The sequence below is a fragment of the Myiozetetes cayanensis genome, unplaced genomic scaffold (genome assembly GCF_022539395.1).
Source record: "Myiozetetes cayanensis isolate MyiCay16 unplaced genomic scaffold, myiCay2020 scf17, whole genome shotgun sequence".
Lineage (NCBI taxonomy): Eukaryota > Metazoa > Chordata > Aves > Passeriformes > Tyrannidae > Myiozetetes > Myiozetetes cayanensis.
This window is the reverse complement of record NW_026087378.1, coordinates 11,927,971-11,943,599: the sequence shown is the minus strand read 5'-3', so window position 1 is coordinate 11,943,599 and position 15,629 is coordinate 11,927,971. Positions and strand designations below refer to the sequence as shown.

Below are 15,629 nucleotides of genomic sequence, written 5' to 3'. Positions count from 1 at the left end.
CCACCAGCAGCTCGTGCTTCATCAGCGTGGATGAGCAGCACAACAGCAATCAGCAGTCACTGCCCAGCACAGGGAAAGATGATCCTCCAAACTGGGGCTTGGTTTGAGGGGTTTCTCCCTCCCTCTCCTTTGCATTCTGTAACACCTCCCAGGACAGTGTTTCCTTCATCAATAAAGGTTAATCTGCTTCCACCCTGCAGCAATACAGGCACTCCACAAAGAAGCCCCCTCAAACAAAACAAATTAAAACAAACCACAGGGAACAAAAACACTAAAGACAATAGTGCAGTCACAGAACTGAGTTGGAAAGACTGCCACAGACAGAAGCCAATTAGTGTTATTACCAACCTTCCCCCCACTGCCAGCTGAACATTTTCATCTCTAGGAGTCACCTTTTTGGGATGGCACCCCAGTGTGTCATCTGCTATTCTCACACAATCCCATGCTGGTGTCTCACCAGGGCCAGTAACCAGGCTCAGCCCCTGCTCCCCACCAAGCCCTGAATTCCACGGAACAAAATGGGAACCTGGGATGGAGGATTCAGGGGACAACCACTTCAACAATTTTCTGACTGCTCAGCCTCCTCTCCTCTTACAGACAGACCAACCAGCTAGGTGATAAGGGGTTACTCACAGGGTGAAGTGAAGCCACTTGTTCAGGAGGATGGAGGAATACACTGGAATAGCTGCACAGCCTGTGTGTAAAAGCAGTGCTTTATACAAGAAAAGCACTAAAAATAATAGCCAGGAAGACTCAGACCCCTGAGGAGCATCCTGTGGTTTAACATCTTGAAGCTGGGCCACTTCATCCTTCTACTCAGGATTTCTCCTTAAAGTGCACATTTGTTAGACATTTCTCACATTCACCAGTTACAGCAGACACCCAATTCCAGAGGAGGTGAGAGCTAAAACAGACCTCAAAATAACACACTCGTGCCCCTGGTCAGATCAAAAGCCCCCCTGGAGCAGACAAAGAGGCACAGAGTTCTGCCACAGCCTTGCACCTCCAAAACAAAAATGCAAAGGACTTCTTGAGAGGCACCCAAGGTGCCTCAACAGCCACCCACACAAGTGTGCATAAATACACACACCTCTGCTTGCCTGCTTCACTCCAGTGCATCTTAATCATTTCAAAGGGCAAGGGGATTCAGATATTTTTAAAGTCACCTGCATATAACTCTCACCCCCAGGCTGACCAGCAGTCCCTAAACACACACTTCCAAACTGTCTCTTTGTCACAGCTTCCCAAGAAATGAGAAAGAACGAACGCCACAAGACTCACCTCAGCCACAGAACTGGCTCCCACCAGCCTAGGACCCCCTCTGTGCTGCCAAGGGCTCAGTGGACAAAAAGGAGAGCCCTCCCTGAGCCCAGGCTTTGTAGAAGGGGAGGAGCCCCCTCAGACACACCTGTGGTGAGGGTGGTGCATCAGGAGCAGCAGCTGTGCCCAGTTACCTGCACAGGCAGGTGACAGTTCTGATTCCTCACAGGCTGTGTCTGCATCTTGCACACCTTGGCAGGAACAGGGGGAGCAGCACTATTGCTTTCTCGGTCCCCCTCCCTGAGACATTCAGAGAAGGGAGAGGACTTCCAAAATTAGGTATCAAGCCAATTTTAATGCAAAACAGTTCAGCAGACTGTTGAGTTCAAGCAACACATAATTACCAGCTTAAACCAAACCAGGATGGAGCCCCCTAATTTGACCCATTCCCCACAATAAATCTCCTGGGGATGAGCTGTTGGTGCAGAGCCATCAGCCAGGGGCAGTCTGGAGCAAAGAGGACCTAAAACCTGCAATGAGCAAAGCCCAAAATAAAACACAGTAAAAGAGGGTGGGCATTTTGCTTTGCCACTTAACAAGCACTAAAGTATATACACATATATATGGGATTATATATGGGAAGGGATATATATATGTATTTTTATAAAAAACTCCTTCTTAGGAGGAAGGCTGAAGAGGAAGGGGCTCTTCTCAGAGAGGGAGGGGGTTGGAAATGTCCACTGACCAGATAGGGTGGGAGGGAGGGAGAAGGGATGCTCCAACTTCAGATGCCCTTGTTAATTCAAAAACGTGAGGTTTGGGTTTGTTTTTTTTCCCTTGCTAAATCCCAAGTCCCCACTTTAACAAGACACAGCCTCCCCTTCTCTGCTATTTTTCTGGTTTGTTTTGTTTGTGTGTGTGTAAAAGCAGCGAAGCCTGGCTTTCATCAAAGGCCTGAACGTGTCTTTGTGCCGCTCTAACCAAAGGAAGGCAACCAAATCAGGGGGGTGGTTGTGCTGCTGCTCCTCCACAGAGTCCTCGTGTGTCTGATCATCTCCAGCACGGCCGTCTGGCCCCGGCACCGGGGCACGACCGAGCACTGGGGATGCTGCGAGGCACTGGTGCACTCTGACCTCGTGTCTGTGTGAAGGGAATGGCTTAAAGACTGGGAACCTTCCCACTCTGAAAAAGAAGCAGAGTTCCCTAAAGTCTGGCTCGACTCACATTAAAGCAACCCTCGAGGAGCTCAAACTCAGCGCTTTTGTCCTTAGAGCCAACCGGTCTTGTGTAAACTCCCAAGAGGAGCTGAACGCCCCTTCTTGGGGGATTTTACCATGTCTTCAAATAAGACTTTTATATGGCCCTGATCTACAGAATGCATGGACTCTAAAGCTAAAAGAAGAAAAAAAAAATGCAGCAGAATAGAAAAGCACGTGCAACTTCTGGCCAGGGCCAGGGCATCTCTGCCTTCCTACTGTGCTCCAGCGTGGGAGTGACATGTGCCCAGGATGAGGCCAGTAGCCAGAATGCCAGGATTTCTCTTAACAAATGGGACACACATTCCCAGTTCCCTATCAGGGCCCACTTTTGACACCGGTCATGCCCTCAAGCTCCTCTGGGATGGCGCATTAGTCCCTTGACAGGGTTTCTGAGCAACACGGTTGAACATATTTAAATGTTTGCACAATAGGGCCCCAGAAGCATCATTATTTGGTAGTAGTTACTGCCAAAGCTTCCCAAAATATGAAGCAGATCATATCAATACCAACTGTTCTCATCCTCCAGACAGATCTGCTGGGGGAAAGAAAAAAAAAAAAGAAAAAAAAAAAAGGAAAAAAAAAAAGAAAAAAAAAGAAAAATCTGTTCAACATCTCCTCCAAGTTCCTCAATCTCTCTCTTAGCAGCAAAGCAGCACAAACCTGCTGGATCCTCCTGCGCCGAGTGCGCTGGAATAGCACGAACAGGGGCTGCTCAGAGACAACACAAAAAGGGGAGAAAACCCAGACAAACTCGAGCCAGAAAAAAACATTTCCAGATGTACTCTGCACTGACAGATCTCATCTCTACCAGTATTTTTTTTTTTTTTTTTTTTTAGAAGTCTGACCACAAGCACACAGATGGTCGGGAACATCATCGAACCTATTTAAATTTTCTTTGTAAATACTTCCATCTCCATCATGTCACACTTGCTGGGAAGCCACCCAAGAGCCTGGGGCATGAGGGGTAAAATTTTTATGTGGTGCAGAGTTTAATAGGTCCACCCAGAGGCTACTGGCCTCTACATCCATGGATGTGCTATAAAAAGCCAGAAGCAAAGGGATAAACGTGGGATTTCTTGCAATGCAGAGGACACATCACATATGGGCTGGAGCTAAGTCCACCACTGGAGTTGTCTTGATGTAAATGGTCCCAGTCAGCTTGTACTGGAGGGGACCTTCTGATGAACAAAGCCCCATGCCACTGGGGGTCAGTGGTTCTTGCCATGGGGTTGCTCAGGTGGGTTAAAAAGCAATTTGTGTCAGACAACCACTCCCAGGTACAGGTTGGCTTTTCTTGGCCTTCAAGGCTTGCCATGACTGCAGTCACCGTGAAAAAATAAACTACCAAGGGCAGCCACCATTCAGCAGAAACCAAATTCTCTTAATGCCTTCAACGCACAATTATATAAATAGACCCAATTTAAGAGTGTGCCAGAAACATGAACAACAGCTTCACATGCAACCAACACAGCCCTAGACCCCTGCTCCACCCAAGACTCTGCATGGTGTACAAGATGAACGTGAGCTCTTTCACAAATATATCCCCAACTCAAATTTGTGGGGGAAAAAGTAGATTCCTGCCACCAAATCCAGGAGCCCCCCTGTCAGTCCCCTGCCTACACTCCATTCCTCCTGCACATGCAGTTTTTTTCTCCTTCTTGCCCCACTAGGTCACATTACAAAAAGCAAACACCCCACGCTGGCTGGGCAGGGGGTCACTGGGGCCCTGGCATTCCCTGTATTTCCACAGCTTTCTGCCTGGTTCCCACAAAAGGCCACGAGCTCGATCCATCAGCTGCAGGGATGAAACCCAAGAAGCACATTGTACTGCACAGGCTGCCAAATCTGGGTGTTCAGGGGCATCTTGGCACCAGGGGCTCTTCTGCCACGTGATAAAGCAGAGACTGATGGTGACAAACAAAGAACAGGTGGAGGTTTAATTAGGTTCATTAACCATGTGAGTGCAACCTGTAAGGCTGCATTAACCCAAACTTGCACCCACCAGACTCTGCTCGGGGTGGAAGGCACAGCCTGCAGAGATCATCCCTTCCCTCCGGGGCTGGATGCTGGGTGGGATTACCATGGGGTCATAGCTGGGAAATGATGAGAATTATTGCCTCCTGGGTCTGATTTAGAAAAGCAGAACAGAAATCCAGCCTTTTTATTGTCTTACTTTATCATGGCAGGACAGGTGCAGTTAAAAAAAGATGGGCCACTGCCTCTGTCTCCTCATGCTGCTTCTCCTTGCAGTGTGTCCCCACAAGGACCTGTCACTCAGGGTGGTGTACCCTGTGCACGTGCATGGGGAGTTCATTCCATGGTTCCTGCACATCCAGCACCAACCCCAGCCCCGTGTGCACCCCTGCCACCCCACCCAGCACCACGTGGTTTGGGTTGGAAGGGACCTGGAAGATCACCTCGTTCCTACCCCTCTGCCATGGGCAGGAACACCTTGCACTAGACCTCCTGATGAACAGGTTGGTCAAAGCCCTGTCCAGCCTGGCCTTGAAACCCCTGGGCAAAAGACAATCCTGCCTCCCTCCTCCCTGCCCCTGCCTTAATTAAACAGCTCACTCCAGCCAACTTCCCAGGAAGTTCTGTTATACAAATGTTTAATGATCTGAACGCTTTTTCCCACACTCCTTGGAGGTGTGAGCCACTCCCTTTGCCTTCACTGACTCCAAGCAGTGCCTTGAAGTTATTCACCATATTTACAGGCCTGCCCCTTGAACTTCGCTGCATCTTCCCAGAGAACTGTGACACGTATTTTGAGAAAACAGACAAAAGTTTCCTGATTTCTCTCTGCTTTTATGTCTGAAATGACACTTGCAGGTTTAAGTACAACCCCAGCTGGCATGATCAATGCTTGGCTCGTGTTTTGGGTTGGTAGCAGAGGGGTAAATGATCCACACTCGGGGCTGGTGTTTGGATTCACACCCTGGGCTTTGTAATCCAGGCAAGCCACACATCTCCATGAGCAACTGCTGCAACATAATTACTTGGTTAAAATCCTGTTAGGACTCTCAGCTACAGCCAACTGTGGGTTTCACTCTCCAGTTCACCTTCCTCCCTCCCATGAAAATATGACGGTCAAAGCACGAGCAAAATTTGCAACGTGAAGGCACGTTGTTCAGGGGCTGGAGTGCACAAGAATACTGTCCTTTAAGGAAACTGTTTAAAAAGTGTTGAAAGGGACTGTCTTGCCCAGAAATCTGTTAAATAACTGAAAAAGCTATTGATAGATTTGCTGATGTTTTAACCCCAGCTGGGAACTGAGTACCACACAGGCGCTCGCTGCTCCAGCCTTTATTGGGGAGTCACGAGTGATGGAGTTATATTTGGATTCTTTAAAGGTCACTACACCTACTGCCCCTGCAACCCCACAGAGTAAAACACATGACCTTGTCTTACAGCAAAGAAACAGGAGCAAACCAACAGCACCAGGGGAAGAGCAGTGATTCTGGTCGTGGAATGGCATAACAGAAAGCAACACCAGGTTTACAAATAGTAGAGGACTTCTCAAGTGGGAAGCCAAGGGCAGAGGCTGGTGGGGCAGATGGGGCTGTTTGTCCAGCCTTTGTCTGGGCTGGCACTCCCTGTAAAGAGGCCATAGGGAAGGTTATTTAACAGTACCTGTTGGTGAATGGCACAGCACCCACCCAGTGCAGGGAGAGCAGGGTGATATCAGTTATACAGCCCCTCTGCTCCAGTCTGATTTCGGCTGCTGTTACCTACATGCTCCCAGCTGCATGCACAGGTGATGGTGTTACTGTGCAGCCTGTATTTGTGCAATGCAAGACATGAAATGGCAGCCTGGAGCTTCCTGGGCAGGGAAATAAGACAGCTCTCGCTCCAGGAATACATCAGTGGTAGCCAACTGCCTCAAAATCATTTCTGTGCAAAAGCCTGCTTCTATCCACACTGCATGAGTGATAAGATCAACCTAAAGCCTGCTGGGTTTGAGACACATTCCCATCCTGTTACACCCAGGGTGGACAGGAGATGACAGCACTGCTGGCTCAGTGAGGAGGCATGGAGATAGAGTAGGCACCCTGCCAGCACCATCTATTTTCAATAATGGGCTCTGCAAAGCCAAGTCACTGCTCACATGGGTGACATTAATCCTTCATTTGAACAGGAAAGAGGAGGAAACCAACTGGAAGCTAATGGGAAACTCCCAGGTGAGTCAGTCTATGAGCACCGAACCAACCTGCTCCAGAGCCTCTTCTCTGGAAAGGCAGCACTGAAGGGGTTGGCAGCAAAAAATATCTGTGCCTGGATAAATGACTTCATATGTCGAGACAAAGATAAAGTTACACAGAGCCTCTCACAGAGGATATGGTCATCGGGTTTATTTTTGTAGTTTTCATTACACTCAAAATAACTTTGGCAGACTTAGAAAAAATAAATTTTCAAAGCCCTTCTCCTATTGATGTCACCAGTTTTAATTAATTTTTGCTGAAGTGGTCTGAAGGCAAACGCTGCTGGGATGGGCTGGTTCCTGGTGTGCCGCTCTGGGCCTCCGTGTTCAAACGCTGGGGCTGCCCCAAATGCCACCAGGATAAATCCTGCCCTCAGTCCCACTGGAAGGCGGCTCCGGCCCATTTTCCTGCCACAGTGGTTTTGAGGCCAGACTGCCTTTGAGCTCGTGCTCCGACTGTGTCGGAGGCGCCGTCAGCTCTGGGAATAACGCTGGTTCCACGCTATTTCCTGCCTCTGAGAGCCGTGCCCGCAGCCAGCAGTTAAAGCCACCTCGGTAGGACGCTAAATGTCACTGCTGGCTGACACGGCAGCGGGTCTGGAGGGTATTGTCTGGATGGGTGTTGAGCAGAGGACGTGCCTCCCCTCAGATGCCAGCCCGCTGGGCAGCTCAGTCTGAGAGCAGATCTCTAATTCCCAGACTCAAACCTGCCCTTTGCTGCACACCTGGCTCTCACCTCCCGCTCCCACCGACACCACGAGCTGTCAGCAGGGTGCCAAAAGTGTAAGCAGAACCCCCCTGACACTGCCATGATATATCTGGCTGCTGCCACTGCGCCAGCAACCCCCTCTGGACACACAGCAACTCACAGGACTACCAGAAAATCATTCTTTTGCTTTCCAGAGGGAATTTGGGACTCCTTCCCCACTGCTGGCTGGCACCCTGCAGCACTCAACACATGGCTGGGAGGAGATGCCAAACCAAGCAAGACTCCCTCTCCTTCATTTATTTCCATCTATTGCAACCACTCAAGAAAACAACCCCTGACCTAAAGGCTTCCATCAACAGAGAGTCTTGAAACCAGAGTTCCCCAGGATGAGATGGGGGCCTCTGTCCAGCTGCTTTCCAGCACCCTGCAGTGGGATGATGCAGGTTATCCGTGCCCATCCCAGGTAGCTCCCGGGAGAAGGAGCTGGTGGGTCCTGCACATGTGGCACGCAGACACAGCTCCAGATGTCCCTGGGGCCTTCCACAAACATCCAGAAGGGACTGGGGAATGGTCGCCAGGAAGGACGGATGGAAGGTAGCCAGCAGTCATTTCTAGGCTCAAAGAGCATTTTTTCCAAAAGCTGCTAAGGTCTGTAGATTGGATTTTTGAAGGGGTAAGATTTGAAAGCACGTGAAACAGAAAGTAAGTGCCTGCATTTAAATGGCACCATTTGTCAAAAGCCCTTCTCAACCAGTTGTCCTTTGTTGCTTAGATGCTTTAACACTTGGCTTCTGGCTCGTTTTTTAAAATCCCTGGCACAGCTTTTTCTGTGCAAGGGAGAATTCTGATTGCATTTGTAAGTTTAGTACCAAAAAAATCCTGTTTATGCTAATCTGTAATTCTGATGTTCCAGCCTCCCGCAGGCAAAGGCAGACCGAGAAAGCAAACCCTGCTGAAGCAAAGTGGTGGGAAGGGGACAGGAAACTGAGGCAAGGGGGATTCAGGAGGCATTTTAATACTTGAAGATGGTGTAAAGTTCCTTGTCTGACTCCAAATCATAGAAATTACAGAAAAATACTGAGCTTTAATGGCTTCAGTAGGCAGAAAAGGGTATCTTGAAGTGACTGTAAGGAATATTTCAGAGGTTTAAGCTCAGCAGATGCAAAGCAACTCAGAAAAGCAGAGATCGCTACTAATTTAAAACAAGAAATACCTGCTTTCATTTGATATTTTTTATTATCTATTGAACTCTCCTGAAGGACTCATGGCTCAGAAATGCAGCACTAGGGGCCCAGACCCTGAAGATGCAGCAACAGAGAGCTGCTATCACGCGAGAGTGTGAAACAAAGAGCCGGCATTAGCAGAGCTCGGCGCATCCCATTTGGCCTCCTGGAAAACATCTGCCTCTTGTCAGGACTACAAAGCCAGCAGAGCCCTCTCCCCCTTGATCTCCAGCAATTAGGGAAATTCTGTTGTGCTAATTACCTGGGGAGACGACGTGGAGAAGGCAGATAGCGAGTGACACTTGAAGGGCAACATTTACACCAGCAAAACATTAGGCAGATATTTCAAGTCGCTGCAAAACCACAAAAAGTACCGCGCCAGGATTCCAGAGCAAGCTGGGGGACGCTGATCCCTGGGTATAAAGTTAGGGTAAACACTCAAATGATAATAATAATAATAATAATACTGATAATAAAATTATATAAATGATACAAGCAAGAGAGTTGCTGAGTGTGCAGAGGTGGGGAGGGTTTCACAGGACCGCCTTCCCCGGAGTGCACATGGTTTGAATTGCCGAGGAGTGGAGCAATCCGCCGTCCTGCCGGCTGGAGCACCACAGCGCTCCTCCCTCTGCCAAGCCGTTATTGGGAAATATTTGTCACATATTAACTGGAACATCGGATTACTACACCCGACATTTAACACCGGTTTGTAACACACACACACACACACACACACGTTTGAAAGCGCACGGCACCGTCCCAGTGTGAACTCGAGGGGAAGTGGGGGGAAAATGCCCCATCCAGCAGCCAGGAAATTTGGAGTTAAGGCTCCAGAGGTGCTGTTAAATAAAAAGGCACGTGGAAACACAAGGAGTAGGTGGAAACACGCAGTGTGAGAGCAGCCAGCAGAGCTGGAGCTTTTCACACCCTCAGTCCACAACACAGCAAGGACCAGCTGCTGGGCAGGGCGTGCTCTGTGGACTGGTTTTCGCTCATTTTTACTGGATTGAAGGGGTTTGAACATTTGCTCTCAGGCTCTAGCAGGGTGCATCCAGCACCTTGAGCTCTTGTGGGACCTTCTCGCAGTGCTCAGAGACTTTTGGCCTGGCAAATGCTGCATTTGACAAGAGCCTTTTGCGCCTCAGGTTTTAAAAGACTGCGTTGAAAACATAAGGTGGGAAAAAAAAATAAAAAAAGAATCCTTAAAAAAAATATATATGAAAAGGCAGCCAGAGCTCACACAACTGATAAACAAAGTGTTTACAAGCATGAAGTTTCAGTCCTGCCTTCAACCAAGTGCTTATCAGCTGAAGGCTGCCCTAAATGCCATGCACACAAGTGTTCCTGCACCTGCTGGGTTTCATCCTGCTGCAAAGGATGGTGAGGATCCCACCAGAGAAAGAGGCTGAGCATGAGGGGATGAGTGGCCTCTGCAAAGTATTACAGGCCTGGCTTAGGGAGTGACAATAATACAAATATTGAGCTGCTGTTTCCCACTGGGACAACACATGGGGACAGCCTGTCCTGGCCCTGCCCGGTGCCCACAGCATGGAACTGCTGCCACCCTGTCCCAAAGAGCTGAGGGGACTGAAAGGCCATATTTGTCCCCAGATTGGGGTCACCAGCCCATCACAGCATTCCAGAGCCTGACCCACGCTTGGTCCAGCTGCCCCAGCCCTCCCAAGGATGCTCTTCTCTCCCTCAGCCACAAAAATGCCCAAACCACAGAGGACCCAAAGCAACACAAAGTCGTTGTCATCATCCCCCCTCCTTTTGGTTGAATGAATAAAGCAAAACAAGTCAACACAAAGCAGCCCACAGATGTTCAAGAGCAAGTACAGAGGCACCTTTTTGCAGCATGTCCAGCCTTAGAGACAGATAGTACTATTTTAAACTGTTAAAAATTTTTAAATTATTATTTTTTTAAAAAAAATGTTATTACTTTCAAGGTCAGGTTGGGTGGGGCTCTGAGCAACCAGATCTACTTGGAAATGTCCCTGGCTACTGCAGGGAAGTTGGGTTAGATGACTTTAAAAGGTCCTTTTCCAATCCAAACCATTCTGTGATTCTACGATTCTTCTTGATGACCGGGATGTCTCCATGGCCCTGGTGAAACAGCCGGGCCCCCTCTGCCGGCCACCAGCTTCTACTGGCCACTGGCCCCTCTCCACAGCCCTGAAAAGCCCCATTTACAACCCAATGAGCCCTACAGATAAATAGGTGACTTATTGAAGAGCACAAAGCACAACATGGGTCAATTTGGATTGTTTTTATTTTTTGGGGGGAGGAGTGTGTATTTATTTTGTGTGTGTGTTTTGCAAGCAGTGATTTAGGATGCTGTAGTCAAAATAATTTGACCCTTATTTAACTTCTTAGTGAATCATAGTCATCTTGTCCCAAACTGCTTTGAAGGTGTAATAAGTCAGTCAATTCTATCAAAGCAGTGCCCCAAAAGCAACCCCCACCCCCTCCAATCCAAACAACCCCCCAAACTGACTGACTTCTAGGAAAAAACAAATCTTGTTTAAATAATGTGGATTGCTGAAACCAGGAGGCAATTCAGCCTTCCTCTGGAGAAAGAGGGGAAAAAAATTAAACACATGTAAAGATTTCTTTGATTTGCTCTAAGATAGCTGAAAGGCTTCAGGACAGTCCAGCAGCTCATCCTCCTGTAGCACAGCACTCGGCTCCCTGCAGGATGGGACGTTTCCTACCCACCAGGAAATCACTTCTCCTTCCCTGGGCTCACAAATTACTTTGACATTCGTTACTAATGACTGTAATGAGTATTTCAGCAGCACGTGGGAAAACCTTCCCCCTTCCTCTCTTCCCCCCAATCTCCCAAACACAGCAACCAGCAAACTCAGTGACCCAGAACTGAATTGGGACCTTCCTGGACAAAAGGAGCCTCTTCAATCCCAATTGCTTTCCACAGAGCAAAGGAAAAGCCTCTTGACCACTTAGGCACTCCAGTAGTGCCCTGATTGCCCAGACCGGGGAAAGACACAGGCCAGAGCCCCGTGAGGTGGATGGATTTGTTGTGTATCAAAAGGGAGAAAACTGTTTTGACCACCTTCCAAAGAGCTGAAAATAAGCAGGATTTGTGTCTCAGCTGATGGGGCTTGTTACCAGGCACACAGGGAACCCACAGGAGCCTTCCACTGGAAAGGCAGCGAGTATGTTTAAGAGCATCATTAGTGAAAGGTTTCTGAGGTTATTAAACATAATCTCATAGTGGGGGTGAAAAGTCCATTTCCAAGGCTATTAAACATAATCTTTTGGTAAAAAAAAGTTCTTTTTTTTTCCTCCTGTGAGTATGGACTAACGCTGCATGTTCTGGCAGGATCCATATCCAGGATGGCAGGAAAAGTTGAGCCTGCCCCTTTGCCTATCCTGCATCTCCTGGGTAGCATTTATGGATCGTTTGTTTTCTTTAAAACTGCAGTGGAACTATCTGCTGCTTGCAAGCCCTGTGCATTCTCCCCCATCAAAGCACTGCACATCTTTCACCCATCTTTTGCTACTTCTGTGAAAAGAAAGTGCCTCAGCTCAAAGTCATTTGCCCCGTTCAGTGTGACAGCAGAGCACTTCACAGAACATTTCTACAAATGAGGTTCCTTTAACTAATCTAAGCTGTTTATTGTCTCCAAGGAGCATGCACTTCCCCAGCAGAACAGGAAGTTTTGACAGTTTTAGAAGTTCATTAAACTCTTGTGAGGAAATTTAAACAATCGGTGACACAAAAGAAGTTGCTGCCCTCCGAAAAGGCAGAGAGGCTGCAGCTTTTAATTATAACACTTCCATTAAGCCTCAGTGATGGTGTTGCTACTTCTAAATTGTTTTGGCCCAACACCCAGGACCCACAACCCAGTCAAGCTTTTCTCTCTTTTATTCTTATAGCCAAACATCTCCTTTGTCCAAACCTCAAGCTCCTTTATCTGTAAACAGGCCAAAGCAAGGCGCTGGGACAAGTTAACAGTCTCAAGCACAATGGAGTGCTTCAGCTTGAGAAAAAAATACTTCTTAACACATTTCCCTTGATAAAAAGGAATATATAAAATGGGAGAGGAGGAGCTCAGTGGCATCAGAGCCTCTTCAGTGGCCTCGGAGCCCGGCTCCCAGGCGGCTCCCAGGCAGTCTGGCGTGGGCTGTGCTGGAATGTTCGCACCTACCTGGAGGGCACATGCAGTCCGAGGGAGCCTCTCTCGCCGTCCTCAGCTTTGCTAGTCCTTCACCCAGTTTCTGTTTGGAGGAGGAATAGGAACAGCCATTTAGAGAGTACATAATGTCTAAATGCAGGCTGTGCACACATGCCAACAGCCAAGCCATCCAGCACACTCCCTTCCAGGGAAGCGTAATGGTTTCATCCTGTTGCGTTCAGCCTCTTTGGATAATACCCCATGCTTTAGTAGCACATCGATATTAAAGATTTCTTAGCAAATGGCCAGTCTATGGCTCTCACTTGGAGCAAGCAGAGACTCTTTCTGCACATCCCAAAGTCCCCTTAGCCAAGCTCCATTGGTAGGATTCATCCTGAGCTCCTGTTACAAGTCCCGTGTTCAGCTGTGCCGTGATCTGTCTGATATTGTACTTTAAATTCATGCTCTGTGGAGCATTAGAGGTTTCTTTTGGAGAGGGATGAGGAGGGCAAGGACAGTCAAGACTGGAGTGCTCACCCACAGCCAGGTCTACCCAAAGCAGAGTGTTTCCACCTCCAAGGTGAAAAACTCATCAATGGGACAACAAGAACTCATAAAAATTCACAGAACTCAAGCAGTGTCTCCGTGGCATGTTGCAGGCAGATGTGAGCACACTCTGCCTGCTCCCCAAGCCAACCAGACTGTTCGTGCCTGTTTTTAGGACACTGCCAAGCCCGAGTTAATGAGCCCTGTTGACAGGTATGTTACATTAACTCAAGCCTAGCACTTTGTGGCTGGGGCAGCCCAGCAAGGGTGGGAACAGCTCATCCTCACCCACAGTCCTCACTCTCTCAGTCCTCCAGGAATGCCCTGTCTTACCTAAAGTACTTGCCAAGAGACAAACCAACAATCCGATAACTGGAGTCCCTACATTTCAAAGAAGGAATATTCAAAGTACTTATTGAATTTGGGGTGATAAGACTTCAATTTTATACAGCCAATGGCCCAATCTCTGTTCAAATATTTGAAAACTGTGGACCATTCAGGAATTAGGCTACCTGTGAATTGGGTTATTTTCCTTTTATTCTGAAGATTAAATAGTTTTATCTGTTGCTGAAATCCTATGCATTCCTCTCTAGCTGCTAGGATATGGTGCCAAGAGATCCTGAAAGTATCAACATGGTTTCATAGCACCTGACAAAGCAGTTGTCCTAAGGGAAGTATAAACACCATAACAATCCAGTTGCCTTCTGCAAAATATATGCTTTCCTTGAGAAAATGTGGCAAAAAATTAGCTAGAGGACTTTTCTGACCTGCAGTCTAAATGTTACAGAATTGCTTAAATTTCTTCTGTCTACTTTTAAAGTAATTTGGATGATAAAGACACTTGAGGAAATGAAAATAAACTCTTCCATCCTTTTAGTTCCACAGGCATCACTGGGAATGGCAGAGGAGATCTGAATCCTGGAGCCAGCCCTCTGTTCTCCCATTGAATTGTTCTTGTCATGCAACTGATTAATCTGGACACTGTGGACAATAAATCCTTTGTGAACAAAACGGTCCGGCTCTGTTTACAACAACTGGATGTTTCCATAATCCCCCCGTTAATATTTTCCCTCCAGTGTGAAAACTACACGCTTGGAGCTGGGGCTTTTGACACGGAGCAAGTGGAGGTGCTGCCACGTCCGGACCACGCTGCTGGCAGCGTTTCAGGGGGCATCAAAGCAGGAGCCTGCAGCACCTCCCCCTGATGGCACAGCCGAGGGAAGGGCAAGGTCCTGCCACAGCCAAACCAGCAAGTTCTCCAAAGTTTCAGGGATGACTGTCAGAGAGCCAGAAGCTAAATCCTTGTTGTCCAAATTGGCTTTCATTACCTTAACTACACACTCTCAGCCTCCCTTTATTATTTCCTATCCTCTTTTGCTTGCCAAGCATTTAAACAACACTAACAGGAACTGAGCCAGTGTGTTGATGTTGTATTTGCTGCTCTTTACACACAGCTCTGCCATAAATTATGCCAGCAAACCCCTCGACTGGTATATGGAGTAATGCTTTTTGGGTCGTGGCAGAACAAAGGATGCTGGGTCGTGCACAGGGAGCGTATGGAGCTTTGGTTTCACTTCTGAAATACTGTGGTAAACTTCAAAGGAGGACCAACACAGAATTTAACAAAAAAACTGACCCCAGGCATCAGTTGATGTTCATGACGATGGAAATATTCTCTGGCTCTCCAGAAACTCTCCAGCACAGAAAGGGCAGGAGTTGCCTGACAAGAGAGCCGTCTTATGTAACAGGGTTTGGTCAAGAAATAGACCCTTTCTGAAACTTTACCATAAATTAATAGGTTCATTTGAAATGGTCATTAATAGATAACCATGATGACCACCACGCATTCCTTGAATTTGTTACTTGATTCAAAACTTGCTATAATATTGACAAAAGTTTGGCCATACTAAATATTTCAACAAGCTCACTCTTGCATTAGAAACACAATTATGTGGTTTTGCTTTATTTTCCCCTGTACAAACTCCATCTAAGCATTCCCAGTACAAAACAAGCTTTCCACACTTAACTAAATCTCAGCAAGAGGTTGCACATGATCTTACGCAGTGCCACAGAAACCATTCCCATTGCTAAGCACATTTATTGGAATAATTGGAACAGAACCACTGCCACGACCGGCAGGCTAATTCCTGCCTGGAGAAAAGACGTTAACTCGAGTCTGTGATTACGCCTCACTGGCACCCCCCTGGTCTGGTATTCAGGGTTTTCACAAAAATATTTTTAACATTTCACTTTTATCAAGGCACATCAGTGCAACTCCGACAGCAACAA

General features: G+C 47.6%; 1 protein-coding gene across 1 annotated transcript in view; it reads right to left on the bottom strand.

Moving 5' to 3' along the window:
* LOC126638559 (collagen alpha-1(XXIII) chain-like) overlaps window positions 1–15,629 on the bottom strand; it is a 167,494-nt gene that overhangs the window by 150,606 nt on the left and 1,259 nt on the right. The window contains 1 exon segment of the mRNA XM_050312532.1: window positions 12,828–12,897. Within this exon segment, the coding sequence (XP_050168489.1) occupies window positions 12,828–12,897 (70 nt within the window).